Source organism: Takifugu rubripes, chromosome 3 (assembly GCF_901000725.2).
Source record: "Takifugu rubripes chromosome 3, fTakRub1.2, whole genome shotgun sequence".
Classification (NCBI taxonomy): domain Eukaryota; kingdom Metazoa; phylum Chordata; class Actinopteri; order Tetraodontiformes; family Tetraodontidae; genus Takifugu; species Takifugu rubripes.
Genome location: NC_042287.1, coordinates 2,117,632 through 2,145,531, shown reverse-complemented (window position 1 = coordinate 2,145,531; position 27,900 = coordinate 2,117,632). Strand labels below are relative to the sequence as shown.

General features: G+C 41.4%; 1 protein-coding gene across 3 annotated transcripts; it reads left to right on the top strand.

Moving 5' to 3' along the window:
* Window positions 1-245: 245 nt before the first annotated feature.
* Window positions 246-27,900, top strand: col20a1 (collagen type XX alpha 1 chain). Of its 3 annotated transcripts, XM_011619479.2 has the most exons (44): window positions 246-538; window positions 1,131-1,150; window positions 2,284-2,345; window positions 2,949-3,053; window positions 3,205-3,348; window positions 4,600-4,668; window positions 4,729-4,788; window positions 5,163-5,318; window positions 5,754-5,921; window positions 7,508-7,627; window positions 8,416-8,580; window positions 8,713-8,871; window positions 9,011-9,183; window positions 9,601-9,730; window positions 10,501-10,646; window positions 10,803-10,932; window positions 11,942-12,081; window positions 13,906-14,032; window positions 14,144-14,283; window positions 14,369-14,501; window positions 14,854-14,999; window positions 15,095-15,224; window positions 16,808-16,924; window positions 17,065-17,211; window positions 17,380-17,436; window positions 18,654-18,692; window positions 18,770-18,908; window positions 19,097-19,239; window positions 20,074-20,183; window positions 22,656-22,814; window positions 22,908-22,985; window positions 23,090-23,176; window positions 23,526-23,579; window positions 23,896-23,991; window positions 24,109-24,162; window positions 24,247-24,300; window positions 24,384-24,437; window positions 24,765-24,836; window positions 25,329-25,364; window positions 25,445-25,511; window positions 25,634-25,822; window positions 25,950-26,027; window positions 27,138-27,299; window positions 27,486-27,900. In XM_011619479.2, the coding sequence occupies exons 3-44, from the start codon at window positions 2,288-2,290 to the stop codon at window positions 27,512-27,514; spliced, it is 4,620 nt and encodes a 1,539-aa protein (XP_011617781.2). In that variant the 5' UTR covers window positions 246-538; window positions 1,131-1,150; window positions 2,284-2,287; the 3' UTR covers window positions 27,515-27,900. The 3 variants fall into 3 exon arrangements, with proteins under 3 accessions (XP_011617781.2, XP_029689528.1, XP_011617778.2); XM_029833668.1 differs by having other exon boundaries at window positions 1,131-1,146; window positions 4,600-4,788; XM_011619476.2 differs by having other exon boundaries at window positions 4,600-4,788.

The window sequence follows — 27,900 nt, the reverse complement described above, 5'->3', positions numbered from 1 at the left end:
AAAGAATGTTTACTTATCATTTTATTTACTACTGTAATATTTAGATGTTGGAGTGGAAGTTTGTATCAATAACATTAAAAATGAATCCATCAACCCTTTTGGATCTAACTTGATTTGCACTTGGGTTGAACTCCACTGTAAGAGGTTGTCATTCTGTCATCATTAAAAATGATTTGAAATGTTCCTAACACAAAATTAAGGCCAGTTTTTGATGCAGCTTTTGCGACTTAACCAGATCGCAACCAGGATCCTCCAGGATCTCCCCGCCGGACCGCCACGCCCATGTCGCGGCAGAAGGAAGATCTCGCTTCTTGCTTTTGGCTATTTCAGATATAGGCTGATGTTAAGAGTTGCATTCACACTTAAGACGAGCTGGCGGGTGTTGACATCTCACTTCTGGAATGCTGCAAAAAGATCGCCTTAAGGAATAACTGGAGTGAAATAAACGAGCTCACCTGGCGTCTCAGAAGACGAGCAAGAGTTGCGTTTAAGGACTCACAGCGAAACTCTTGTTTCTCTTCTCTTCCCTTCTTCAAAGGTAACCGCTAAGTTTATTTGCCTCCCATTATTCGAAAACGGCTGTAAATCAGAGAATACCGACAGAGACAGCGCTTCAGACTGAACTGTTCCGTACATAAAATGTAACAAATAGCGCGAATAATTGTAACAGAGTTAAAAACGAGCATCTCTGAATGTCACTTGAGGAGTTAACTGTTCACCAAACAGGTCGGAATTTAGCAAGTGTGATCTTTTAATTTAATAATAATGCTGCATTTTCCACGATTCTCTCTGCAAAAATGGGAGTCTTGGGGGTTGGTGTTCTATTGTGCATTTATTTTCGAAATTAAGGTAGCTTTAATCCACAGCACTGCATATTTCTGATTTACACCAGAGTTGGTCTATTATTTACCATATAGGTGGCTTTGATTTCACAAAATCCACTTTCATTTCATTCCTACATAGAATTGGGGATCGATGACAACAAAACAGCAACAAAGGCTATCATTTAAATGCTGCATCTGAAATGTGTGCTGTTATAATCCCCGACCAGCAAAAGTTTGAAGGTTGTGTGAGTGAGGAGAAGCCACAGTCTTCTATAATCGACAAGTCTTTTCTTCTCTCTTTGGTAGGCAGCCAGAGCTTCAGGCAAGTAAGTACATGTGAAAGGTGAAACAACACACAGAAAACACAATAGGCCACACACACACACACACACCCACACACACACACACACACACACACCTCAGTTTTAAATGATAAATCTTGTTTTTCTTCCCTTCTTCCCCCATATGTTAATGAGAAGAAAACTGTAAAACATTGGACTTGTTGAGGCATTAAATAAATTTAGTGAACATAATAAAGTATTTAAAAGTTTTGTATAGGATTTTTTAAATTTGCTAGAATGTTGAAATACTAATTTAACATTTCAACACACGTTCTACTAAGTACGCAGTAAAAGAATCCCAGAATTAGTTGAAGGCCTGTTGAGGGTTCATTCTCTAAAGTGCATGGCCTCCTAAAGTGCATGTTTGCGACCCTGTGTGTCATTAGTTTTAGGGGCGGTAATGGGCACTCGGTCACCTATAATTCACTGCAGAGTTCCCATGGGAAAATGGTGCTTTTCTTTTGTTACAGCTAGTATTTAAAAGGCATCAGCTGTTTTCATAAATGCATAATCTCAAAATATTTTGTTATTTTCCCATTATTCTGGTGCTTGAATCATCGATCAATCATTTCTCATTATTGCTGCTAAGCCTGAGATTTTTTTAAGCATCGTGATTCATTCATTCATTTATCTAAATTGCATCTACAGCAGTTTTAGATAGTGTTCACCAGTCAAAACAAGTTATTTATTACCTGCGACAACGAGGTTATGTGATGACTGACTGACTGTTTGACTGACTGACTGACTGACTGACTGACTGACTGACTGACTGTTTGACTGACTGACTGACTGACTGACTGACTGACTGACTGACTGACTGACTGAGCAAAATAACTCTAAAAGTTAAAAGCAGATTATTGACTATTTCAGGCAGTGAATTAATATTCCAGGAAATGTTGCTCATGGGCCAAGGAAGAGCTGATTAAATGTCGGTGATGTAACCTACAAAAAGCATCCTGCCTTATGTAACCTTCTATTATCACAGTTCTAATTTGTGTTTTATGCATACTGTGTATGAATAAGTAGATGTGTTTTAATGTGTGTGTGTGTTTGTGTAATGTGCATTTACCTTTAATTTCTGTTCCCCTTGTCAACAACATAATTTCACCATCTTTCAGGCTAATGCTGCGTTTCCTGCTCACTTTCTTCTTGCTACAGGCTTCAGTGGTCTATGGCCAAGGTAGCAACACACACACACACACACACACACGCACACACACACACACACACACACACACACACAAAATGTCCTCACTTTGCTAGTAGAATGCAGATTCTGATACTCAGTGTGTAGTTCAAGAACACACATGCACACACAAAAGCAAGCATTCATTTTCATGCTTGTAAAAAATAGTTTTCAATGGTTATGGGTTTTTTTTACAATGAGAACAAAGTTCTGTGATTCATGTATTCACATTTATCCACCGCTGTCCTCCCCACTTCCGTTCCCCTTCGCTCCCTCGTCTTCTCTTTTGCTTGAGTGACTGACACACAGTAACTCTTTGACGCTTCCCTCACAGGGATGGCGGGGGCCACTTCTATGAATGGATAGATGAAACTATGAAAGAAGCTACTTTTTGGAAAGCCCCTGCTGGAAATGATGTACTTTAAAATTAAACAAGAGATGAATTTTCTTTCTGGGGAACGACAGTGAGCGGGTTAATATTCAGCCCTGGAGGTGGAATAATGGTTCAAAACTTGTATGTTTGAAATGAACAAAGACTTAAAATTTTCTCCTCTCATCTCCCTCAACACCCAAATTCCTTCCCTGGTGTATGCACAGGACGGGTTAAGCTAATGGTCCTATCAGAGGACAGGCTGCAGATTAAATGGAAAGAAGCTGATGGACCTGTACAAGGTTACAAGGTCCATATGAGACCCATCTCAGGTGAGCCATTATCTGCCTTTCGTGGAATATGGAACATAATACATTCACGGCCTATTAGGCTTTATTTCTGCCTCTAATGTTTAGTTAATCACAGGACATAATGTCAGTACAGAGGCAATCAGTTCTTAACCACAACTCTCATCTCCTCCAGCGGTTCCACAGCCAGAACTGATGCTGACCACGACACGAGGCCGTGCCACGGTGGCAGGACTGGACTCCAGTCAGGAATATGCCCTCCGGATTCTTGTACTCAATGGGACAACAGAGAAACTCCTGGCAAAGCGTCAATTTACAAGTAAGAAGTGCAGTAAAATGGGTGTGATTAGTGACGGATTTTTTAAGCTCGGTCAGGATTTGTGCTGCTTTAAAATGATGCCTCATTTGATGCACTGGCCTTCTTCATTGTTGTAACGAACAGTGGTTGTTGGTTTTGGATTCTAGTTTTTAGTTCTTTTACCTTCATCTTATGGAGGCTGCTGGATGCTGGAAAGTCGTGGGAGAAGTACGGCATCTTTTATCAGCTGCTAGAATTGTGGAACAGGTGAAACATTCACTTGTTGTGTGTGAATGTGAAACAAGAGAACTCATCTATTTTTATAAATTTCAATAGAGTTTTTTTTAGAAACTTTAATAAAGTTGTCTGAATTTGAATGGACATTTTCGGCCACCAGAGGGCGCTTTTGCAGCCCAAGAGCAAGGCAAGTTGAAGAGATGCTAATGCACAGAGGAAGACATTAGTTTAGTTCTATTTAACAGACTTTTTGCACTTCATGTTCACACCTTCATCATGGGCAACACACGACGAAATGAAGACAATATAGCTTTAAGTTAAAGCTAGCGATCAACAGCTGGTCGCCTCATTATTTTTTTGTAACCTCCATGTTACTGTAATGTCATTTTACTTCTTTGTTTCTCTTTGATCTTTCTGTGGACCATAAAGATCTCATGGTTCAAAGTGGCCACCTGCGGCTTATAGTATATTATTTACCACTTTGGTGAGCCACTGTTGCATGATATGTTGGAGAAACTAGTTTAGTTTGTGGATATTAGGACTGCTAATCACTGATTTTTGTCCGTTGGCCATGTTCAGGCACTAATTGTCTTTTACCAATACTGACAGTTTGGAAACTGTTTTCAGCCCTTTGGATCCAGCCCTGTCATAGATACCAGGTTATTGTGTCAAGATGACTCATATTTACTTTAATACTTCATATTAAAGTTTATAACAAATAATTTACTTGTGAACTGTGGTTAACTTTAGACATTAATGGTTATGCTGTTGAAAGAAAAAGAAATTTGTGTGTGTGTGTGTGTGTGTGTGTGTGTGTGTGTGTGTGTGTGTGTGTGTGTATCGTAATTTTATTCAGGTTTGAGTATTGAAACATGACAAGCACAATTAACTTTTTAATGAACTATGATTGGTTAAAATTGTTTCATTCAGACATTTATTGACATTGTACTTTGATGTAGTGGTTTTATTGTTCTTTTTATTGTTCTTCATCACTATATTTATATCATATGACTTGACGATTTATTAATTTTCTAGTGGAGGGTTTATGGGAAGAAGAAGTGATACGTGGTGGTCATCGCGAACAGAGGAAGAAGATTGTAGCAGGTGGGTCAGGCTCAGGAGACTTGGACAGTGTGGCACATGTTATCCTGAGCTATTCGACAGTTTTGTATCCAGACCCCACCACCACCAGTGCCGCCACCACGCTTGGTGCTCCTACTACAGGTGACTGTTCCGTATGGATGAGCCATGCGCTAACCTACTCTCCCTGATGCAGGAAATGCTCGTACATCTTAAATGATGATGGAAACTGAGATATTCTAAAAATATTCTATTCTAAGACTGAAAATCTTAAAGAATTTTAAAGATATTCCATCTTTACATTAAAAAAATGCCATTAAGTTACTAAAAATCATAGATGGTCTTCTCAGGACAAACAATATGTGCCTTTGGTTGATGCCCTTAAAGATCACATAATTGCACTCTTAATATGGCCAAAGAGTGTCAGCAGACAAATTAATAAGTGGAAAGCTGATCAGCATTTTATGTAAATCTCATTTGAGTCTCCCCCGGCTCATTTCAATATTTGTACCTTGCAGACCTACCAGCTACAGAAACGACAACTCAGACGGCGTCTAAACATCAAGGAAAAACCACCAGCGAGAAGAGGAAGAGGAAGAAAGAGAGGGAAGAGTCTAAAGAGCAGAGCAAGAAGGGAACCAGGAAGACATATTTTACTTCCCAGTCAGCAACAGGTATCCTCTCCTCTTTATTCCCAGTAATAAAATAAAGCAATAATAAACAGGGCACCTCCCACCACACTGAGCATATTGAGTTAAACAAAATCTTGCATTTAATATGTGGTTCTTATTTTTGAAGGAACTGGGGGTTGGAGAACATAAGTGTTGGTTTTATGTACGAGCATAGTTTGTAAAGGATAGGTCTAATTTTAAGGTGCACTTTTACAATGATGGAAGCCTCCTCTTTCATTAAGTCATGTTGACACAAGTGCCCTAACCTAACTGCTCAGGTCCGTGTGTGTCCTGGTAGAACACAGCCCATTACACTTTGTATCGCACACACATCACATTTCAAATATAGGCGAATAACCCAAAGATGTAATATCAATTGTTAATCAGATTAGCTTCCAAAGCAAATACATTTTTCCGGGTTTGTCACATTTTGTTTAGGAACATCTCCGAGAAAATCACTCGAATGCGACAGTGGTGCAGCAGCAGACATTATTTTCCTGGTTGATGGCTCCTGGAGCATTGGACGTACCAACTTCAGGCGGGTCAGAGACTTTTTGGAGGGACTGATGACACCTTTCCACATTGGGCCAAAGAGAATCCAAATTGGTGAGTCTCAGGGGTGGAGGACAGAAAGTTAACACTAAAAGTAAGGCCAGTGCTAACAATGCTGCTTAGCAATAATTCCTATAATGTTGGAAAGACTGTTTTTGTGTAAATGGTGCAACATCTATAAGAAAAATGCGGAACCGAGCATGTGGGTTGTGTCCAGACCTACCACCAGACCTCAGTACGCTCGAATCCAGAAAAGTACGTACACACAAAAAAATGTAGATACATACGGCTGAATCCAAGCACATTTTCTTTGTAGGTAACAATCAGCGTGGAATTGAGGGAACAGCTTGGAGTAGCTGTTTCCTCTCTCGCCACGTCCTCAAATACACATGCTAATAAGTATAAACACGATGACTTTCCTCTCGGCATGATCGGATAAAGGACACAAGCCATGAGTCCCAAAGGAAAGTAGAGGAACTTTACCGAGTGTGAGTTAGAGACACTTGATTTGAAGGTGTTCTGGATATGGAAGATATTATTTCTGAAACCAATCTCGAGATACCTTCCAAAAATCTGGTGCTTGTAATGAAAAACATGGTTGGTAAGGAATGCAGTTTGGTGTGGGGTTATAAATGTACCTGGATGTATCTCTGGCAGAGGCATAGCTTCGTGAGGCCTGTTGTTCTGTGGAACTGAGCTCCTCGGTGTCCACCTGAAAGGCTGTGAGGCCCCCCAGCATGCTGAACAGTGGTGTTGTGCTGGCGTGGCTCTCTCAGAACGACTTGGGGATTTATTACACATGTAATATCTATTCAGAATACAAAATAGAAAAGTGCAATATTACTTATTTAAAATAAGTTTGTGCTCTTTAAATCGTGGTGCAGGTCGGCAGGTTGACCTGCTCTGGAGCCTTTCAGAGACAGCAGAGTTTCAGTACACCAGCACCTTTAATGAGACAGAAAACATTCATTTTTTTCTTTTACATCAATGTCCCCAAAATATTTAAAAATACTGATTTATTTTGTAATCTTCCTCATTGATTACTGCTTGATTGTCCTCCTCGTTATGACACTGTCACTGTCACTGTCTTGTCACTATCTTCGTTCCTACCCTCACCTATGGTCATGAGCTTTGGGTAATGACCGAAAGAACAAAATCATGGGTACAAGCGGCCGAAATGAGCTTCCTCCGTAGGGTGGCTGGGCTCTCCCTTAGAGATAGGGTGAGAAGCTCTGCCATCCGGGAGGAGCTCGGAGTAGAGCCGCTGCTCCTCCGCGTTGAGAGGAGCCAGATGAGTTGGCTTGGGCATCTAGTCAGGATGCCCCCTGGACGCCTCCCTGGTGAGGTGTTCAGGGCATGTCCCTGCGGTAGGAGACCCCCGGGAAGACCCAGGACACGCTGGAGAGACTATGTCTCTCGACTGGTCTGGGAACGCCTGGGGATCCCTCCGGATGAGCTGGAAGAAGTAGCTGGGGAGAGGGAAGTCTGGGCTTCTTTTCTTAGGCTGCTGCCCTCGCGACCCGACCCCGGATAAGTGGTCAAGGATGGATGGATGATGGATGGATGGATGAAATACTTTCAAGGCTGTCAGAGATAAACGACACATGAATTAATGCCTTTTTTATTTGCTTTTCTTTAAGGGCTGACCCAATACAGTGGAGACCCGCGCACAGAATGGCACCTCAACAGTTTTGCCACCAAAGAGCAACTGCTGGAGGCTGTAAGGAATTTCAAATATAAGGGAGGAAATACTTTTACAGGTACAGATTATGAGGGCTTTACAACCATTTTACTTGGAAGAAGTAGTGGAAGACATGATGATAATGATGCATAGCCTGGAATGTCAGGGGTCCCCATGACTTTTCCAAACCTGCCCTTGCACACGAAGGGAAGAGCTAGCTTGTTTTTATGGCACGGCCTATTTCTTAGGTAAGGTAGTTTAAGTTGGAGCCTTAATTCGAAACAGTGTAAATCTGGTAAGGAAGCCCTGTAAAACAATTAAGATTATTGGCCTGAAAACCAGTGAAACATGGCAAGAACATCTTATACTGTAGTCAAATGATGCTGGTATAATAACACAATGTTATCTCCTCTGTGGTTTACTAATTATAGGTTTAAAAGGAATCTAATATTATGAAACAAGGATTTAGTGTGTGAAATGAGCAACAAAACCAAGAAAATATTTAACATATATGCTCCATCCAGAGGAGAGGGAGGCTACACATTCGCATTTCTGTGCCATAATTCCATTATTTCCATTCAAATGTTGAATTGACAGATTATTTCCTGTGTATCAGGTTTAGTTTTTGTGCTGGTATGTGCACTACCATCCGGCAAAAATAGAAGTCGTGTGTATTTTTCCTCAGATTGGAACAGAGCTGCAGCCGCTGTACACACACACACACACACACACACACACATACAAGCGTTGATTTGAAAGGAAGCAAATCAGCTCCCCTTTAATTGCATAGAGCGGATTCCAGGGGTTAGGGCATCAGCCTCATGCTGTCCAATGCTTTTTAGCACAGAAAATATCCTCTTCCTTTAGGTCAAGCACTTCTTCATGTCTTGGAGGAGAACATGCAACAGAACGCAGGTGCGAGGGCAGATGTGCCATCTTTTGTGGTGTTACTGACTGATGGGAAATCCCAAGATGACGCCATAGCTGCAGCAAACCAACTAAAAAGTGCTGGTATGGAGATCATTGCCGTAGGTGAGAGCAGAAGAGACTTTTTATTCAGTTCTGAAAATATAATTGTCTAATTGCAAATTGGAAGCAGAGCAGCATTCTGTGCTAAGTTTGCTTCAACTCGGTTCAGCTATAATGTAACTTTATATCATACAGGCATAAAGAATGCTGACGAAGCTGAGCTCAGGCAGTTGGCATCGGAGCCAGTGGATCTAAACGTATACAATGTCAGTGATTTTCCTTTGCTCAGCAAAGTGGTTGCACGACTGGTCCACATCCTATGTGGAAGAATCGAGGAGCGTGGCGTTTCAAAGCGTGAGCTCTCTTCTCAATAGCGAAACTAATATTAGTTTACCTTTCAACCATCGTTTTCCAACTTCAATGCTAAATAGAATTTTTATTTCCACATATTCCATATTGAATTAAGAGACCTGATTGATTGCTTTGTCTCCAGAAATTGAACCTGGACCCAGAACTGACCCAGCTCTAGTTTACCCCAGTCCTACAAACCTCCGCTTTTCTGACGTGGGCTCCAGAGAAGTAAGACTGAACTGGATCAACCCCACACAGCCAGTCCTGCAATACAGAGTGGTCTACCACAGCAGCGAGAGCCAGAATCCCCAGGAGGTCAGCTGCAAGGCTTTACCATAGACCTTCCATCAGAAGGATGAGCTGAACATGCAACATGGAAGAAATTCAACTTGAACATTTGCATCACTGAAAATTCTACCGACCTCCACATTGTCTTTTATGTTGGATCATTTTTATGCTCAGTTTTCAAATGTCCCACAAAACCCACAAAAGAATATTTTTCATAAAACAGATGGAATTGGAAATGAATCAGGAAAGATGTCATGATGTATAAATTAAAGTAGAAGCACAAGCTTTCACCGAGCCGCAAAACATCCAAGTGCCTCCGTTAGACCTTCAACGACCTCTATGAATGAGAACCTTCATGTTCACCTGTTTGTGGTTATGATGTCAGGCCTGATCAGTTTATTCTGTGCACATCTGCTCTTACAGTAAATGAGGGTTTGTCTTTAGGTGGTTTTGGAAGGCTCCCAGTCCAGTGTGCTCCTGGAAAGGCTCTCCTCTCAGACACGGTACCATGTGTCCATCTTTCCTTCGTATGATGATGGTGTTGGCGTGGCTCTCAGAGGAGCCGTTACTACATGTAAGAATTGCAGAACAGATATTATTTGAGTCATTACGAAGAATTCAGATGTCTATTGTCAGCAGCCACTGGTACCTCGAGCTGTGCAGCAGGTCATTTATTATGCTTTTGGGTGCACTATAGATGGTCTATCCCATTACGTTCTTGCCACTGGAGCAACATTATTAAGCTTTTCCTTTTAAAGATGTTAGCAGGTAATACTGAGATAAACAAGATAAACAAACAGGTTTGGGTGAGAATGTGCTGGATACAAACCAACGTGTCAGCGATGTGGGGTGTGCAGTATGCCTACCGGTAATACAGAAGGGGATTTAATTATATTGACGTCCTTTGATTTCAGTAAGTTGTGCCCCTTATTTTTGACACTTTTTGTTATTTCAGTCGGCCCTGATTGAACGCTGAACTGTCTTGAATGACGTCTAGAGGACATTGATGTTTAACTTTTTCATTTCAGTCATTTTGGAACAGAAATTGTCAAATACTGTCAAAAAAAAGCTAAAGAATCAGTTCATTTAAACTCGCTAATTGGTGATCAGCAAGTTTGTTTAATAGTAGTAATTTGCTGAACAGCTTAGAGTGAAACATGAGCTGTGTTTTTACACACACACACACACACACACACACGGACACACACATATGTATGTCTCAAAAGTAGTAGCAGGTGAATACTCATACTCGGTCCTTAAAATGAAAACTCAAGGGTGATTATTCATACTCTTTTGGTAAACTGTGGTTTGGAACATCCCTAATTTTAGATTTTCCATCCCTAGTGCCCCTGGCGATCCCTGCCAACCTCCAGGTGACGGCTTCCTCTTACAGCACACTTCGAGTGAGCTGGGATGCAGCACCAGGGGCAACACAATATATGCTTCTGTACTCAGCACTCGACAATGGAGAACCTGAGGATGCCTTGGAGGTGAGGCAAGAACTTCTGGGATGATGAATTTGATGACATCTCAGAGTGTGTGTGACGACCGCATCAATTAAAATGACACTTTAATATTTACATAAACAGTCTTGTCGTGTAGACTAAAAAAGAGCAAAATGACATGTTTTTGGTTTGTTTTTGCAGGAGAAATTCAATGCAGATCAACTCGTGGTGGATCTGTCAGAGTTACAACCAGCAACAGACTACTCTGTCACCCTTTATGCCCTGTATGATGAGGAGCCCAGTGACCCTCTGACTGCTGTCGCCACCACATGTACGTTTTCTTTATTAGAAACGACACTATTGAGCATCTTTTTCTACATACTGTCATCTTTACTTTAAGGATCAAAACAAGGTCCATTTTTTGTTGCTTACCTGTTGTCTACCACTTACTTCCAGAGATAAATTAGAAACAAGATTAGACATTGATACGTGAACAGTAATTAATATAACACTGAATATTTAAGTGGGTATCCAAATAGGTTTCATCCAGGCCTTGCAGTAACAATATTCTAATCATCATGCACCTATTTTTATACATTTCTGCATGATTTGAGCCATTTTAAATAAGAATAACGGTGGGCTGTCCTTATTTATTGGTTAAGAACTGCGTTTTAAATCTTGTTTTTTGTTGTGTTTTAAATTGTGTTCTAATCCTAACCCCATTAGTGATGTTACGTTACTTTTAGCACTACTAAAAACGGGTTTTCTCAGGGTGTCTGTCAAACATAATAGAACGTTCCTGGGCAGAAGACTAACTCGAGTCATATACTCACGTGGTCGTGACCTGGTTCAACGCTCATAACAAAAACGGGGATACAGAGAGAGAAACATACCATTGAGCAGGTGAATATTTAGTCCAAACGAGAGATGATGGGGTGGTGGGAGCTCAGTCTGCTGGGGGCTGAGATGAGAAGCGGAAGGTTCTGGGTTCAAACCCCGGTGCAGACAAAACATGGAAGGTGTTCTGGTCATAGAGGGAGCTACCAGAACACCTTCAAAGCACTGCTGAGGTACCCTTGAGCAAGGTACCGAAACCACAAATGCTCACATAGGGCGATGAACTTCTGCCCCCCCACCCACCAGGCACCTGGGAATACAGAGAGGGAAAAAGGACAGCTACCGTACGTACAGCAGGCATTAGGAGAGGAGGGGGCTGTCCCAGTGGGTTTTCAAAAATCTGTATCTCTGCAAACATGAAAGGCAAACAGGAATAATGTATGTTGTGACCTTTGTACAACTACAACAGTTATTAGTTATCTAAGTGCATCTTTTCCCCACAGTCCCCCTCCCACCACCACTAAGTGTTCAGTTTCCATTGGTCACACACAGTGTGATGAGAGTGAGCTGGATTCCTGCAGATAATGATGTTCCAGGACACAGAATCACTTACACCACCAACCACGGCAGTGATGTCAACCAGGTACGGGTCCAAATATAACAAGCAGATAATTATTTTTAAACTATTTACATACCACTAGAATCCACCGCGTTACCTCAGGGGAGCCCGATCAAACGTTAAAGGGTTTAAAAGTTTCAGAACAATCTTAGGGTTAGGCATCCCTAGAACCTTGGAATACTCCATTAAATATGTAAACAAGTCGGTGGACTCAAAGGTGGCCAGTTTCCTTGCCACTGGTCAAAGGCACCATGTCCCTTTTGTAAACTGACTTACGCATCAATACTCAATCCTGTTCCATTTACCATCATCACCCTCAGCAGCACCTGCGTCAGAAGGTCTCGGAGTGGCCGATGCCTCTCTAAATCCTAGTCAGACCTCTCTTGAATCCTGGGGAGAGTAGGAGTGATCAGTTCTAATGGGGGAAAGGCGTCCAGGAGGACAGGAGGCCGAGGCGTCTGGCCCCATTAGGGCCATTCCACTATGCATGTTCCCCATCACATTAGCCCCTCACAATGGCTGCAACAAAACTGTCGCTAGGATGCACAACCTGTGTCAGAGCTGCGTGCTTTAGCATTCTGAATGCGTGCTAACTCGTGTCTGTTCGTAGCGCGCAGACTCAATATGGGCCCTCGTCTTTTTCCGAACCAGGTACCTGAACCAGAAATCACGCTCTGTGTTTCCTCAGCTTCACCTTTGCAGCAATTGGCCTCTTGGCCCACGCACACCTTTCCCTACTTTTTTTTTTTCTTACACCTCTGCATGGTGGCGACAGCCGGGCCTCCCTGGAGGTCGGCTTTGTAGCCAGCGAGGGAGCAAGAGATTTGTCCATCATCCTCATAGGATCTGAGACTAATGGACTTGTCTTTGGAGTCAGAGTTCTCCATCCATTTCACGGTGTGCTCCTGTTTTGCTAACAGGCACTGGGACATTGCAGGGTGATGGCCTTGAGCTGGACACCCTAGTCTGCCCATATCATCGGGTCCATTGTAGCCAGGTTGGTCTGTTGTGCCAGCTTGCCTTAACGAGCCTGATTAGACAGCGTTTTATTAGATAGCACCATATTAGCCATATAGCTATGGCAAAGTGTTTTGCAGCCAGAGGCGCAATAAGCAGGCAGAATGGGTGTCTGGCCCAGCTGCACGTGCACACTCTCAGGGTGGACCCTTCCATGATGAGGGAAAAAAGGTCTGTATTTTGCAGCTCTTAAGATAAGCAGCTAGTGTTTAGGGCCAGACTAGCCACATATAAGTTGCTATGGTTTAACAGACCAGGTCTCACAGAAAGAAAATAGCTACTACTACCTTTGCTGCTGCAGGGGAGATAGCATGTTAGCAGTCGGTGAGCTCGCTCTATGAGCTAATGTTAGCCAAGCCTGTTGCCCGAGACCTACTGATCTCTGACCCCACAGAGGTAAGACAGAAATGGCCGACTTGAAGCCCGGGTCTTATAAGAAGGAAGTCCCTACTCCAAGGATCAGATCAGTCGGCAAATAAGGACTTGTGTCGTGGAAATTCTGGCGATGCAACGCGTCCTATAGTGAGATACTGAAAGAAATGATGAAACCAAACCACAAACACAAGTTGGTGGTGATGAGAGGCCCAAAGAAAGAAGCGTTAGGGTCCACACAAGGAAACTCCAGGATGATGTTTCGGGGTTGATCCACTCTGGGGGGGGGGCTAGTTTCAAAAATGTACTTATTCTGGCTCCAAAAATGGTGGTTACTCGTGGGGGAAACATCCATATGACAAAGAATTTTGATTTGATCAATTCTGAGGGTTGTCTCCATTGTAAAGGTGTCAAATAACATACAAGTGAATTAAGTTTGCTATTCATGTGGTTTTACAGGTGGAGGTAACAGGACTGAACACAGTGATGGTGCAGAACCTTTCCTCTCTTTCAAGATATCGGGTTTCAGTCCAGTCTCACTATCCTCAAGGCTTATCTGCAGCACTGATTGGCAACATTACCACATGTATTTCACTCCAAAATAGACTTTGTTTTGTGCTTCAGATTTTCTATATGTGACTTCAGTGCCAGTTTTTCATTCTCAAACATTTACAACAAACTCTTCTTTGCTTTGCAGTAAAAGTGCCTTCCCCGTTAGAATTGAGGGTGACTAATTTTTCAGGCAGTGATATTACCGTGTGCTGGGAAGCTGCTGCTAACGATGTTGTGTCTTATCTCATCAAATGGATTTCCCTGAGTGGAGGCGTCCTGAGACAGGTGGGGCTGCATTTACAGCTTCACGGGGCTCGCCTTGCATCACAACAGTGACTAGAAAAAAGACCTTTTCTTTTGCCATTTTCAGTTGATAGTAGATGGTGCTAATGACCAGGCTGTACTAGTTGGGGTTCAAGATGACAATGAATACCAGATCTCCCTGTCTGCTCTTTATGGGGATGGAGCTCAGAGTGAAGCTGTGGCCATACGTTACAGCACCAGTGAGTTGTCAGTACATGCGTACATTTCACACCACAATCAATTTGTAACAATTAGTCCAATATCTATTAAAAAAGTTCTTTATTATTTTCTGACTTGATGTATCCTGTTTTGAACATGAAATCAGAATTTCTAATGAGCGTTTAGTACTCTTACACTTACTAATACACTTTATTTCACTACCAACACAACCAACAGTTTTGTTCTGTAAAAATATGCACAATCCTGCATGATTTTTTTATTATATTTCCTAAACTCAAGTAAAATTTAAATGTGTAGGACAACAAAGACTGTGTGTAAAACCAGATATTGCATGGCGTGTTTAAATTCCAGCTTGGTGTGTTCTCTCTGCAGTGTCGGGTGGAGGCCCCTCAAGTGTGCAAGTGTCACAGGAGACTCCAGTTAGTTTGTGCGTCAGCTGGATTCCTCCAAACGCTCATGTGCTCAATTATCGTGTATCTTATGCTGAACTGAGTGAAAATGAAAGGCAGGACAGAACAGTAAGGAAGCTACAAATATAAAGAAATGCTCCTGAATAGCTGTACTGCAATTGCCATCAGCGCATGATATTAAATAGATATTGGTCTTGTTACAGGTGGTTGTTCCAGGCGGGGAAAGGCAGGTTGTCCTAATGTCATTAAAACCAGATACACACTACAGCATAGTGGTCACTGCTGAATACCGCAATAAAGAGGGAGGCAGCGCTTCGGCCCAAGGAAAAACCAGTGAGTCAGTCACATTAAAAATATGCACATACAAAGGAAATATGAACAAAAAGTTGCTTGAAAACCTTTTGGTGGATACTATTTGTGTAGAAAATATAAGAACATTTTAAAGCCATGTGTTTAGCTGTGATAACTTGGTTTAGAACAGTTGGCTGGAGTTAAGGAGAAGTGGTTCATATGGAGTTAAGTGTACCGTATTTTCACGACTATAAGGCGCACCTAAAACACTGAGTTTTTCTCAAAAATCGACAGTGTGCCTTATAATATGGTGTGCCTTGTGTGTGGACTGAGTTCCAAAATCTGCTGGGCACCTTTAGTGGGTGCACTACGGTAAACGCTCTGCCCATCGATTAGCGGCACACCTACTCGTAAGGATCCCCTAAAATGGCGCCGGTCAAGCGAGACGCGTATAAGGCTTACTTTAAACCCCTTTCCGTTGTTACTTTCTCTGAGTTTTTTGTTGTTATTTTGTTCGGACGTCTTCGATACTTTGTCAATAAAGACCTTTTTATTTGCACTCTGCGTCTGGGTCCTGGCCTCCTTAACTGTTCCGTAACACCACGTCTATGAGGCAGTGGCGGGCGAGTTATGCCACCATATGCGGGTGGATTATAGACGCATGGGCTATGATACCGTCTTCATGTATTGTAAGAGCTTTCACAAAATCAACGCTGAACCGGTCAGTGAGTCCGATTCAGATGATTAAGAAGAGGAATTCAGGATGTTGGACATTGAAATAGTGCAGCGGTTTAATTCAGATACAGAAGATGAAAACTTTGATGGTTTTGTGGCGGAAGAATGAATATTTTGTTCAATAAATGTGTCGAAACTCACGGTTTTATGTCCGTTGTTATTTTTTACTGTATGTTTCAGCATGCGCCTAATAATACGGTGCGCCTTGTGTATGTTTTAAATACAGAAATAGCACCCATAACTGAGACTGCGCCTTTTAATACAGTGCGCCTTATGGTCGTGAAAATACGGTAATTGACTTGGAATAAGTTTTTCCTTAACTTTCTGTGCAGTGTTTTAAATCATATTGACTTTTTCTGTTTTTTTTAAAAACTGCACAATTTGTTTCTTCTCAGTGTGTGACCACAAACATTACATTTTATTTTTAGCCCCACACACACTCATCACACACTAACAAGTGCTTCAGTCATTGAATCAGGAAGTCCCTGATGTAAAAGCACTTCTTAGATGGTTTCGCTGAGATGCTGAACTTGATTACTTCCTTATTACTTTATTTTGTTCTTGTCACTTTTAAAGTTGTCCGGCCGACGAGGTGCTCTGATTATGGATGATTTGTTTTAGGTTTTCAACAAAAACTTAAATAATAAAAAAAATAACTTAAAATAAAAATGGTAGATATTAAGAATGGTAGTAGACCTGAACATTAGTCACTTTTCTAGTCTTATTTTGATGGTCCACCCTCTTTATAACTAAAAGGTTTACCAAAACAGCATGTCAGTGTAAGTTGTACCTGAAAACCTTAACTTTCCCACTTTTTCCTCTCTTCCATATGGTGATCCAGGCACTGGATATGCTCACAGATACTGTATGCCTGTATGTTTCTCTTCCAGCCAGTCTGCGGGTCAGTAGCTTGAGTGTAGTAAAGTCAGACCACTCCAGTATCTGTGTGTCCTGGAAACCACTGTCTGCTGTCGATGGTTATCGTATTGTCATCCAATCTGTCAACGGTAAAGTAATGCTTTATTTAAATCAATAAAAAGATAACTGTATTTGACTACAGTTACTGTAGTGTGTGTGTGTGTGTGTGTGTGTGTGTGTGTGTGTGTGTGTGTGTGTGTGTGTGTGTGTGTGTGTGTTTTCTGTACAGACAAGAAATTAATGGAGCAAACTCTGAATAATTCCAGCAGTACTCACTGCTTCATGAATCTGGAGCACGAGAGTCTGTATCGGATAAGTGTGCATTCTCTTCTTGGGTCAACAGAGGGCGCTGCCGTCTCCCTTCTGCATCCAACAGGTTTTGTTTTTTTAAAATGTAGATAGTAAATATCAGGCACTCTTCTTACTCTATTTAATGTCTCATTTCAATAACTTCTATAAAATGTAAAATATTGTTGACTGAAGTTAGATTTTGACTTTTTATTTGTTAAATGTGTACTAAAATGAAAATGTATTTTCTTGTCAGCCACAACTCCAGCCAGAATTCTTATCCATCCCCACAAGTTTCCTATTCACAATGAAGGTGATTCATGACTGCTGATTCAAAATTATTCAGATCATGACATTTCTTTTAGTTTTAACTCTTCAGCGAGCAGCACATCAGCATTAATATTCCTGTGACAATCACACAAGAGGGTGACTTTTAATGTTGTAGGTTACAAATAGTGTTATATGCAGTATGTCTGTGTAGATCATCCAGGTCATAGTTATCCAAGGTAGTTTTCTTTGTCAACTGGACTGTACTAAACTTCTCAGAGACCCCAGGATCCTCCAGAAACATGACATACCGGTTCAGTTTAAACCAAACAACACTCTCAGACAGAGGTTAGTACACCCGAAGGACAAGACATAATCAATGTAATGTTGTTTATGCTGTACAGTGCCAGGAGGAATGTGAGAAACTGTACATTGGGGAAACCAAACAACCTCTCCACAGAAGAATGGCACAACACAGACGCGCCACCTCTTCAGGTCAGGACTCAGCAGTCCACTTACACCTAAAGGAGAGCGGGCACTCCTTTGAGGACAGCCAAGTACGGGTACTGGCCAGAGAAGACCGCTGGTTTGAGAGGGGTGTCAAGGAAGCTATCCATGTCAAATTGGAAAAACCATCCTTAAACAGAGGTGGTGGCCTGAGGCACTTCCTATCACCCACATACAATGCAGTCCTCCACTCCTTTCAACAGCAAAACAAACATTCACACCATTCCAGGAGACCCAGTGACTCACCACCATGTGAGCCAGCAGACAAAGGGGAGACACCTCAACTGAAACTAGGTGAACGACCCTACCAACGACCCTGCTAACGACCCTCAGGTGACCAACCAGATCATTAGCATGCAAATGGTCCACAGGGGCTAGATTTTCAAGCTTGGTCCCCAGCGAGTTCAGAACTGAAGAATCCTTCTGGATAGAAGGCGAAACATCTTCAAAGAGAAGAAACCCAGTCCAGTTGAGAGAGAAAACTACCTTGGATATGTTATATGTTGTCTTTCATCATACTTGGTATGACATTGTAAACAAAATTTCTTAAAATTACAGATGTTCAAATAAAAGATAAAGTATAATATTATAAAAGTTTAAATTTAAAAAAAACCAAAACAATTTAAAACAAATTTGCATACATTTGGTTTCCACATTGTATTAATGAATATAGTTTTGTTATCAGGATCAATAGCATTGAATAATGGGCTTTTTCTCTTTCATGGTTAAATGATTTAATGCCATAATGTGCTGCAGTCTGTCCAGAAGTCACTATCAGAAACAACATTGTCAAAGGTGAGAACAAAAATGATTATTTAGAATTGCCCACACCTAAAGCCTCTACTTGAATGGTGTGATTTGTCTTGTGTCAGGGCTTGACATGATGGAAGCCTTTGGTCTGACCCAAAGTTCCCACTCATCTGTGGAGGGTGTCGCTGCTGACCCTTTTGTCTTCAACAGTCTTCCCATCTATAGCCTGTACAGGGACGCACAGCTGACACAGAGCACAAAGTGAGATTATCTATTCTCATCCTCTTTGATTCACTTTAATCCAAAATTTACATTATTGATACTTTTATTAACTATGGAGTTCTTAGTTTTGAATAATTTTCAACAATTTAATGCATTTATAGTCTCAGTTATCTTCGATGGAAACCGACCTATCTTGGTATGACTCCCTAAGCTCCTTCTCTCTGCAGATATATTCACCCTGTAGGCTTCCCAGCCGAGCACACCATCAGCATAGGCTTCCGATTGTTGCAGAGCACCCCAAGGGAGCCCTTTGCTCTCTGGCAGCTCACTGACATTGATTTCCAGCCTAAGATGGGGGTAATGCTGGACCGTGAGTAACATCTTCGCAGACAGCTACATTTGAATTTGAATCACCTATTATATTATAACCCTAACTCTAACCTATCAGTTAACCATAATGGCAGGTGTAAATTAAGCTCTCCATGGTAAATTCCACACTATAGGGCACTATAGTTTCTTCAACATATCATGCAACAGTGGCTCACCAAAGTGGTAATTAATATACTATAAGCCGCAGGTGGCCACTTTGAACCATGAGATCTTTATGGTCCACAGGAAAATTATTTTAAATGTTTAATTACTATGCACGGCAGTAACACAGCAGTAAAATGACATTACAGTAACATGGAGGTTTAAAAATGAGCTGACCAGCTGTTGATCATTGGCCTTTAACCTAAAAGCTGCATCGTCAGTATTTCTTTGTGTTACCAATGATGATGGTGTGAACATTGAGCGTAAAAAGACTGTTAAACACAACTAAACTAACGTCTTTCTCAGGCCATGAGCATCTCTTAACTTGTCTGTCTGGCAGCAAATGTCCATTCAAATTCAGAAAACTTTACTTGTGCCAGTGGGGGCGATGGAGGAAGTCATAAAAATCCATAAATAAGCTGAATCTCTCCATAAGATGCAGGGGAAAAGGGTGGGGGAAAAGTAGCAGCTTATTGTATTGAATTTATGGTGTGTGTGTGTATGTGTGTGTATGTGTGTGTGTGTGTGTGTGTGTGTGTGTCTGTGTGAGTGAGTGAGTGAGAGACCTATTTAAGGTATCACATCACCAAACTGTGTTGACATCGTTGACCATATACTGTACTACTGTACCATAAATAAGCTATGTGTCTTTTTCATTGAATCTTCTCACTAGCCAAGAACAAACACCTGGTGTACTTCAGTCTGGACTACAGGGGAGAAGTCCAGGAGCTAACCTTTGACCAACCACAAGTCCACAGACTCTTCTATGGAAGTTTTCACAAGGTGGAATTATGTGCCACTTGCTTTGTTATCTAGTGATAAATATTTACAGTACAACAGAAATATGATCTATTTTAGTATAGTATATACCAGGGTACAAATCATTTCCATAGATTATGTGATGCATAAAACAACAGGACATTATGTGAGCTCAAAGGTTTACAATTTATTTGGTAACATAACTCTTGTGGAAAATTATAATGTTAAGACAGCAGAGGTGTTTCCTCTCTTTAGATTTGTTCATTTTAGATTAGTAACTTTTCTTTCTGTAGCTTCTATATTCTATATTTTACTTTTGAGACATGATTGTATTGAAGTTTTACATGGCAGTTTTGCTTCTTCACTATTTGGTTTGTCTGTTACAAAGTCAAAATCTACATTTTGAATTATTTCAGAAAAATAAATTAATCTGCATTCAGTTTCGGTGCCCTAATGAGCCCTGCCGTGTCCAGGTGGGGGTAGCTGTTGTAGGCTAGCAAATCTTTGCCTTGCTTGACCCACCTGTATTGTACGCTGGAGGGCTTCCTGAACTGCTTACTGATAGGGAAGACTGAGCCAACCCAAACTTAACATTAACAGTTAACCATAACAGTTCCACATTAACAGTTCCACAGCAAATGCATGTCGTGATCAAATGTTAAAGCGGTCCACCAAAATATTGGTGTTTTTGGTTTCGACTTTTTTAGCCAGGCAGTGTAATTTTACTTAACCATTTTATGCATGCCACAATTTGGGCACCCCTCCTTGAACTACCGCCTTACTGTGGTGGAGGGGTTTGTGTTCCCGAATGAGCCTGGGAGATAGGTTGTCCGGGGCTGTTATGTTCTGGTATGGCTTCCATGCCAGACTAAGGGTGGTTCAACAACCCACCATGAAGAGGACACAATCAAGGCTATTTACATTGCCCAGATTGGTGTTACCGGGGCCCTACTCTGGAGCCAGGCCTGAAGTTGGGGCTCGTCGTGAAGTGCCTGGTGGCCGGGTCTTTGCCCATGGAACCCAAAATGGCGATGTGGGCCCAACTTCTCTGCATGTTCTCTGCATTCATTGCTGTTGCGGTAGCTTTGAGCTGTGGACACAAGGTCTCTGGTGCTGTCCTTGGTGTCATTGCGGCAGGCCCCTTGGTGGACACTGGAAGTAAGGGACGCCATCAAGCTGAAGGAGTCCTATCGGGCAATGTTGGCCCAGAATACTCTCCAAACAATAGACGTGTACTGGCAGGCCAAGCAGGTCACTGAGGAATTAGAGACTGGGGACTGTGAGGAGGACTCTGCCATCACCCTAGCCGAAGTCAACGAGGTAGTTATCGAGCTCCTCGATGGCAGGGTATCAGAGGTCGACAAGATCCGCCCTGAATACCTCAAGTCTCTGGATGTTGTAGGGTTGTCCGGGCTGACACTCCTCTACAACATCACATGGCAGTTGGGAACAGTGCCGCTGGAGTGGCAGACTGGGGTGGTGATACCTCTTTTTAAAAAGGGGGACTGAAGGGTGTGTTCCAACTATAGGGGGACCACACTCCTCAGCCTCCCTGGCAAGGTCTACGCCAGAGTACTGGAGAGGAGTTCAGTTGAACCCTGGATTCAGGAGAAACAATGAAGGAACAATGTGATTTTCATCCTGGCCGTGGAACACTGGGCCAACTCCATACCCTCCGCAGGCTGCTTGAGGGTTCATGGGAGTTTGCCCAACTGGTCAACATGCGCCTTGTTGATCTGGAAAAGGCATTTGACCTTGTCCCTCAGGGTATTCTTTGGGGGGAGGGGGGGGGGGTGCTCCATGAGTATGGGGTCTGTGGCCCTCTATTAATGGACATCCAGTCTCTGTAGCACCGGAGCAGGAGCTTGATTCACATTGCCGGCAGAAAATCAGACATGTTCCTGGTGCATGCTGGACTTTAGCAGGGCTTTCCTTTGTCACATGTTTGGTTCGTAATCCTTATGGACCAGGATCTCCAGCAAATACTGGGGCGGATTTTCTGCTGAGTGTGAAGCAGCTGGGATAAAAATTGACACCTCTAATTAACACCTTCTTGTCCAGAGAAGGGTGGATTGCCCTCACCAGGGTGGTGGAGAAGTTCTGCCTCAGATGGAGGAGTTCAGGTATCTCGGGGTCTTATTCACAAATTAGGGAAGAATGGAGTGTGAGATTGACAGGTGGATCCGTCCAGATTCTGCAGTTATGCTGTCGGTGTACCAGATCATCATGGTGAAGAGAGCTCAGCCACAAGGCAAAGCTCTCGACTTACCAGTCAGTCTTGCTCCTACTCTCAACAATTGTCAGAATCGTTGGTTAATGATTAAAAGAACAAGAAGTCTGGGCATCTCTGCTTACGCTTCTGCCCCTGTGACCGGGTTCCGGATAAAGTGGGAGAAGACGAGATGAGACGAGACAATTTTGGCATTGCTACCTATAGAATTGTGTCATTTCTACCTTCTGCCTCATTTTGTTGCCTCTCTGCTCTTCATGTGGCAGGTTCACCTGTCTGTCAGTCAAGTGAGTGTGTCCCTTTCTGTGGACTGCCAACATGTGAGTGAGAGGTCTGCCCGCCCACTTGGCAACTTACCTACCGATGGCTTTGAGATGCTCGGAAAATTTGTGAACACCAGAGGACCCAACAGTGGATCTGCCCCAGTAATATCATTATTCCTTTCTGCCCTTATAAAATGCATCCTGGCCCAGAGAATTAATTAGATAACCTAAACAACTTTGCATCTGTCTTTACAGTTTGCGCTGCAGTCCTTCGAGATCATCTGTAACACCACATGGCCGTCAGATGATACCTGTTGTGACCTTCCTCAAGTGGTCCGTTTGACTTTGCCTATGTTTAAGTTTGGTTCATAAATTCACCCCATTGTTATTGTTAGTGCTTATTCAAAAATGGAAATAGCCTGATTTGTGTATGTTAGAGGGATGAAGAGAGCTGTCCCTCACCAGCCTACACCTGTGTTTGTTCCTCCAACATTCCTGGAGCTTCTGGTTTACCTGGATCACATGTAAGATCTTAAGGCTTCGGTTCTTGCTGCGTCTGTACCACTAATTCTTTCTGTTGTTAATACCCAATACTTGTTTAACAGAAAAAAAAGATTTACATTGAACTTTTCAAGCATGTCAACACTTGCTGCAAAGAGACACATGGATTTGCTAAAACCCCACAAATCTGGATGTCGGTTAGGTCAGCTGTCGAAATCAGTTCTCACTTTAACAATTCTAATGCAAGATGAGCAAAAAACATAAAAAAAATTAAATGAAACAGTAAGAAGTACATAATGATATTTATTATGTACTTGTGGCACATGAAACAAACTATATTATTGTAATTATTGTTTTTCCTCTTTTTTTTAGGGAAAGCCAGGTCCTCGTGGCGAGAAAGGGGAAAAAGGAGGTCAAGGCCAAAAGGTCGCTTGACAGGATTGAATTGATTTGTTTAAAAGCTCAAAGGACATCACATCCATTCACACATGTTTCTTTTTGAGTTTCACATTTTCCCTAGCCTTTGGTTTTCTAACAACAATACAAATAATATTTCAGAAAAAAGTGTATTTAAGTCAATAAATGAATCCAACTTAAATCCATGAACCTCTGTTTAGACCTGATTTCTGTTCACTCATGAGAATTTTGAAAATAATCATACACACTGAAACCTAAACACAAATAACAATGATGCCAAATATATATGACTGAAATTCAGTTGACAAGTTGACATTTGTTTCAGGGGGAAGTGGGACCTCCAGGACAAGCAGGATTTCAGGGAGGCCCAGGACTCCAAGGTAACATGGGGCCTCGAGGCATGGCGCTGCAGGGCAAACTGGTCAGTAAATTTCTCATTTTGTTATTGCCTGTAGTAGAATTCCTCAAACTCTTGGTTACTCACATAAAATTGTTTTTGAAATTGACTTGTTTTCTGTTTAAACCTATTTATATCAAGGGTCCAGCTGGTGCCAGGGGAGAAAAAGGAGATCCGGGGCGCCCAGGAGGCCGGGTGTGTTAAAACTGGGGGAAAAAAGGAAAAACTATTTTTAAATTAATCGAGTCTCACCAACCTACTTGTTGTTCTTCTATGAAGGGTTTACCTGGACCTCCAGGACCAAAGGGACAGGAGGGGGTCCCAGGGCCTAAGGTCACCTCTTGTAACCCAGTCGTTTTAACAGAAAATGGTGTCCGATTTTCATTGTTCTTGTCTCTAATTAATATATTTTACAGGGCATTAGAGGTGTTGAAGGTAATATTGGTGCTCCTGGCATGACTGGACCGCGGGTGAGACTCATAATTCCTCATTTGCACTAGATCTGTTTCAACATCTCACAGATGTGATATTGCTAAAAAGCCATGACCGACATTCTACTTATATCACATTAATATTATAAATAGTTTAGATACATGCACTCTGAAAACCTTGAAGCATAATTAATACAGATAAAATAGAAATTCTGACTGTGATTTTTAGCATGAACACTTGTGTAGTATTACAAAATATAGCAGATTTTTATCCATGAAACAAATCCTTGGCATTACAAGAATTTATTACTTGCCCAGTGTCATAATTCATGATAATTATTTCTTTAAAAAACCAAAACAAAAAAGGGTTTCCAAGGAATGCCAGGACACCCAGGGCTGACAGGGGACAGAGGGCCCCTAGGACCCGTGGGGCCTACGGTAAGATAAGAGCTGCATCAAGCCAACATATTATCCCTGTTTGTTATATATATTAAAAATAGTGCTCACACTAAACACTAATTTGCTTCACACTTCAACAATACCTGGTGTATAAATATGTATATGTAAATTTATATATTTATGGATTGTAAAATTGACTTAATAAATAAACAAATATAGGAATACAGTATACATTTAAATATATAGTCAACAGAAAATTTACTTGGGTTGTTTATGTGCCTTTATTTAATTACAGCCCGCCCATCCTGTTTTACAATGAGTACACTAGAAACTGACAAATTAGCATAAAGCAATAAATCAATGAAGAAATGAGGAAAGTTTAAAAAATGAATAAATGTAAAAGTGAATCGATAAGTAAACTGGTGCATCTGTGTTTCTGGTTCAGCTGCTCCAAAACAGGCTGAATACAAGTGTAATTCATATTGTTGATTAGTTTATTTTCATTTCCGTGTGCTGTGTCTTGCTTTACAGGGTCTGCCAGGTTTCAAAGGGGAAAGAGGGGAAAAGGTGGGATATAGCTTCATATTTAGACAGTCTAAATAACAGTTTTTTACTCTTAATAATAATTACAAGTGTGTGCTTTACAGGGAGAGCCTCAGTCCATAGCCATGATCTATCAGCTGGTCACACAGGCCTGTGAACAACTTGTGCATAGTAAGAAACCCATTGGAACAATTCTAAACACTTTGGAACCATAAATAATTGAAATGAAGTATTTATCTACAAAAAGGTCATGATGTAAATAATAGCCCATTTAAAATGATGCCTTTTTACAGAAGAGGTGCTGAAACTTGACACATTCATCAATGAAATAAGTCGTAAGCCAGCTCCTATTGAGGAAACAGTGGGCCCACCAGGAGAACCTGGTATTCCAGGGTCTAAAGGCCCACCAGGTGTGAGGGGCACACCAGGGCGTGCAGGCCCAAGGGGGAGACCTGGCAAGGCTGGATACCCTGGAGAACAAGGTAGGTCTAAATTTAAAAAATGTTTACAATTTTTTTTAATTAATACATGCAATTTTTCATATGTATGAAAAATGTGAATTAGGAATCTATCATTTCATGTATCAGCAACTGATTGTCCTCTCTACAGGTGGTAGAGGTATAACAGGGATAAAAGGAGAACCAGGACCCAATGTTCAGGGTCCTACGGGGATCAAAGGATTTCCAGGTACCACTAATGTTCTGTGATGGTGTGAGTCCATCGTACTAACATGCCCTCTGATGCTCCAGGGCCCCAGCATGCAGTTTGACACGTGCTTTAAATTGAAAGTCTGGGTTCTTCAAATTCCGTGCTAACATTAAAAAACAAAATCTTGCTACTATCAATCACAAAAATAAACTATTTGTAATTAAACTATAGAACTGCTTAAAGGAGCTAAATGTAAATTGTGGCCAAAACTGGAACTGAAACCACATTCAAAATACTGTTAACATGGTACCCCCCCCCCCAGGACATTTACATTTGACCCATGTATTGTCTCAATCATGTTTAATATTGTCATGATAATATAATGTAATTTTTTCCATAGCATCTCAGCATTATGCCAGAGAAATGGGCTTTAAAAATGCATTGCTCAAGTTAGCAACGATCCCTGCTAAAGTTAGCAATGATTGCTGTTTTTATATCAATTTATTACCTAGTCAATTCAACGACCCACCTGCAAACATGCTAGTGTACTATCAACCTATATGCATAACATGATTCAGCTGAAGAGAATATCTGAAGTGTCCATGCCTACATTCATTAGAAATAAGTTAGCCAAATTAGCTGAATCTTACCTAAATTGGCAGATTTGGGATCAGTGTTCAGATTCTTCTCCAGTTTTAGCCATTAATCTCCCAGATCCTTGGTTTGTTTCTGACTTTGTCAGGACTTATTTGGGAATCATCCAATGCTATTTAGGTTTAGTAACATGAGACATTTTGATCTGAAATGTAGCTGTGGCTCAATGGTGAACGGTGGCACATACAATGTACAAATCAACATTAAATGCAGGTGCCGCCTCATTTTTGTAAAATCACAATATTCCTTCTGGATGGCTGTTGCCAGCAATATAAGTATTTGAAATTTATATGATTACTCCATGTCTGGTTTATTTATTTTTAATAACTTTAAATACTTTTCTTACATATACTGTAGCTCCATTAATGTCTCCAAATATGTATCAAGTTGGATTACGCAAATCTGAATTGTTTATTTGTTTGTTTGCAATGTATAAATGATTGTACATTGCACAATACCAATCTCTGGTGTGGTTTCTATTCTCCTTGGCAACAGGTTCAACAGGTGAGTCTATACTGGGAATTCCAGGCTCCAAAGGAGATGATGGTAAGCCAGGGCTCCCGGGAAACCCTGGATCTCGGGGGCAGACTGGTGAGATCGGCCCAGCAGGTATATGTGACAGCAGTGGAGGCTGTCACAGAGCTCCACAGCAAACAGGTAAGCTGTCAGAAAATATAAATTGAGATGAGGCTAAACTGGTGTTCAATTAAGTGAAATGCGATCTACTTTCAAATCAATTACACCAATTATTTTTCATGTATATTTATTCATTTTTTATTGGCAGAGAATTGTCTAATGAAAGTGGTCTTTTGCATTAACTTTGTGTATGCTCTCTTGATTAAGAAAACCACTATTATGGTGACCAAACCTAACTGGATGTTACCACACAGCAACAATGAGCAGGTGCTGGTCATCCTTTGAAAGGACCGTGGATCCTTTGGAGCAGAGTAACAGACTGAAAACAGATGTTAAATAGCACCAGTGGAGATGGTTGGTGTTGCCAGGGATTGATGGCCAAACTTGGCTGGCTTCAGCGAGTGCAGGAGAGTAAGATATTGATGCTCGAAGGATCTATCTGTTTTCTTGTGTTCTTTTGGAAAATAAGCAGGAAACAAATGAAGTAATAATCTTTTTATACAAGATGTACTTTGAGAACTGATGCGCCATATAAAAATGCATATATGTTCCTTTGTTTTATATTCACACTGAAGAACCTCTGATGTATATCTTTTTTTAATTAAATGTATGGTGAAATATA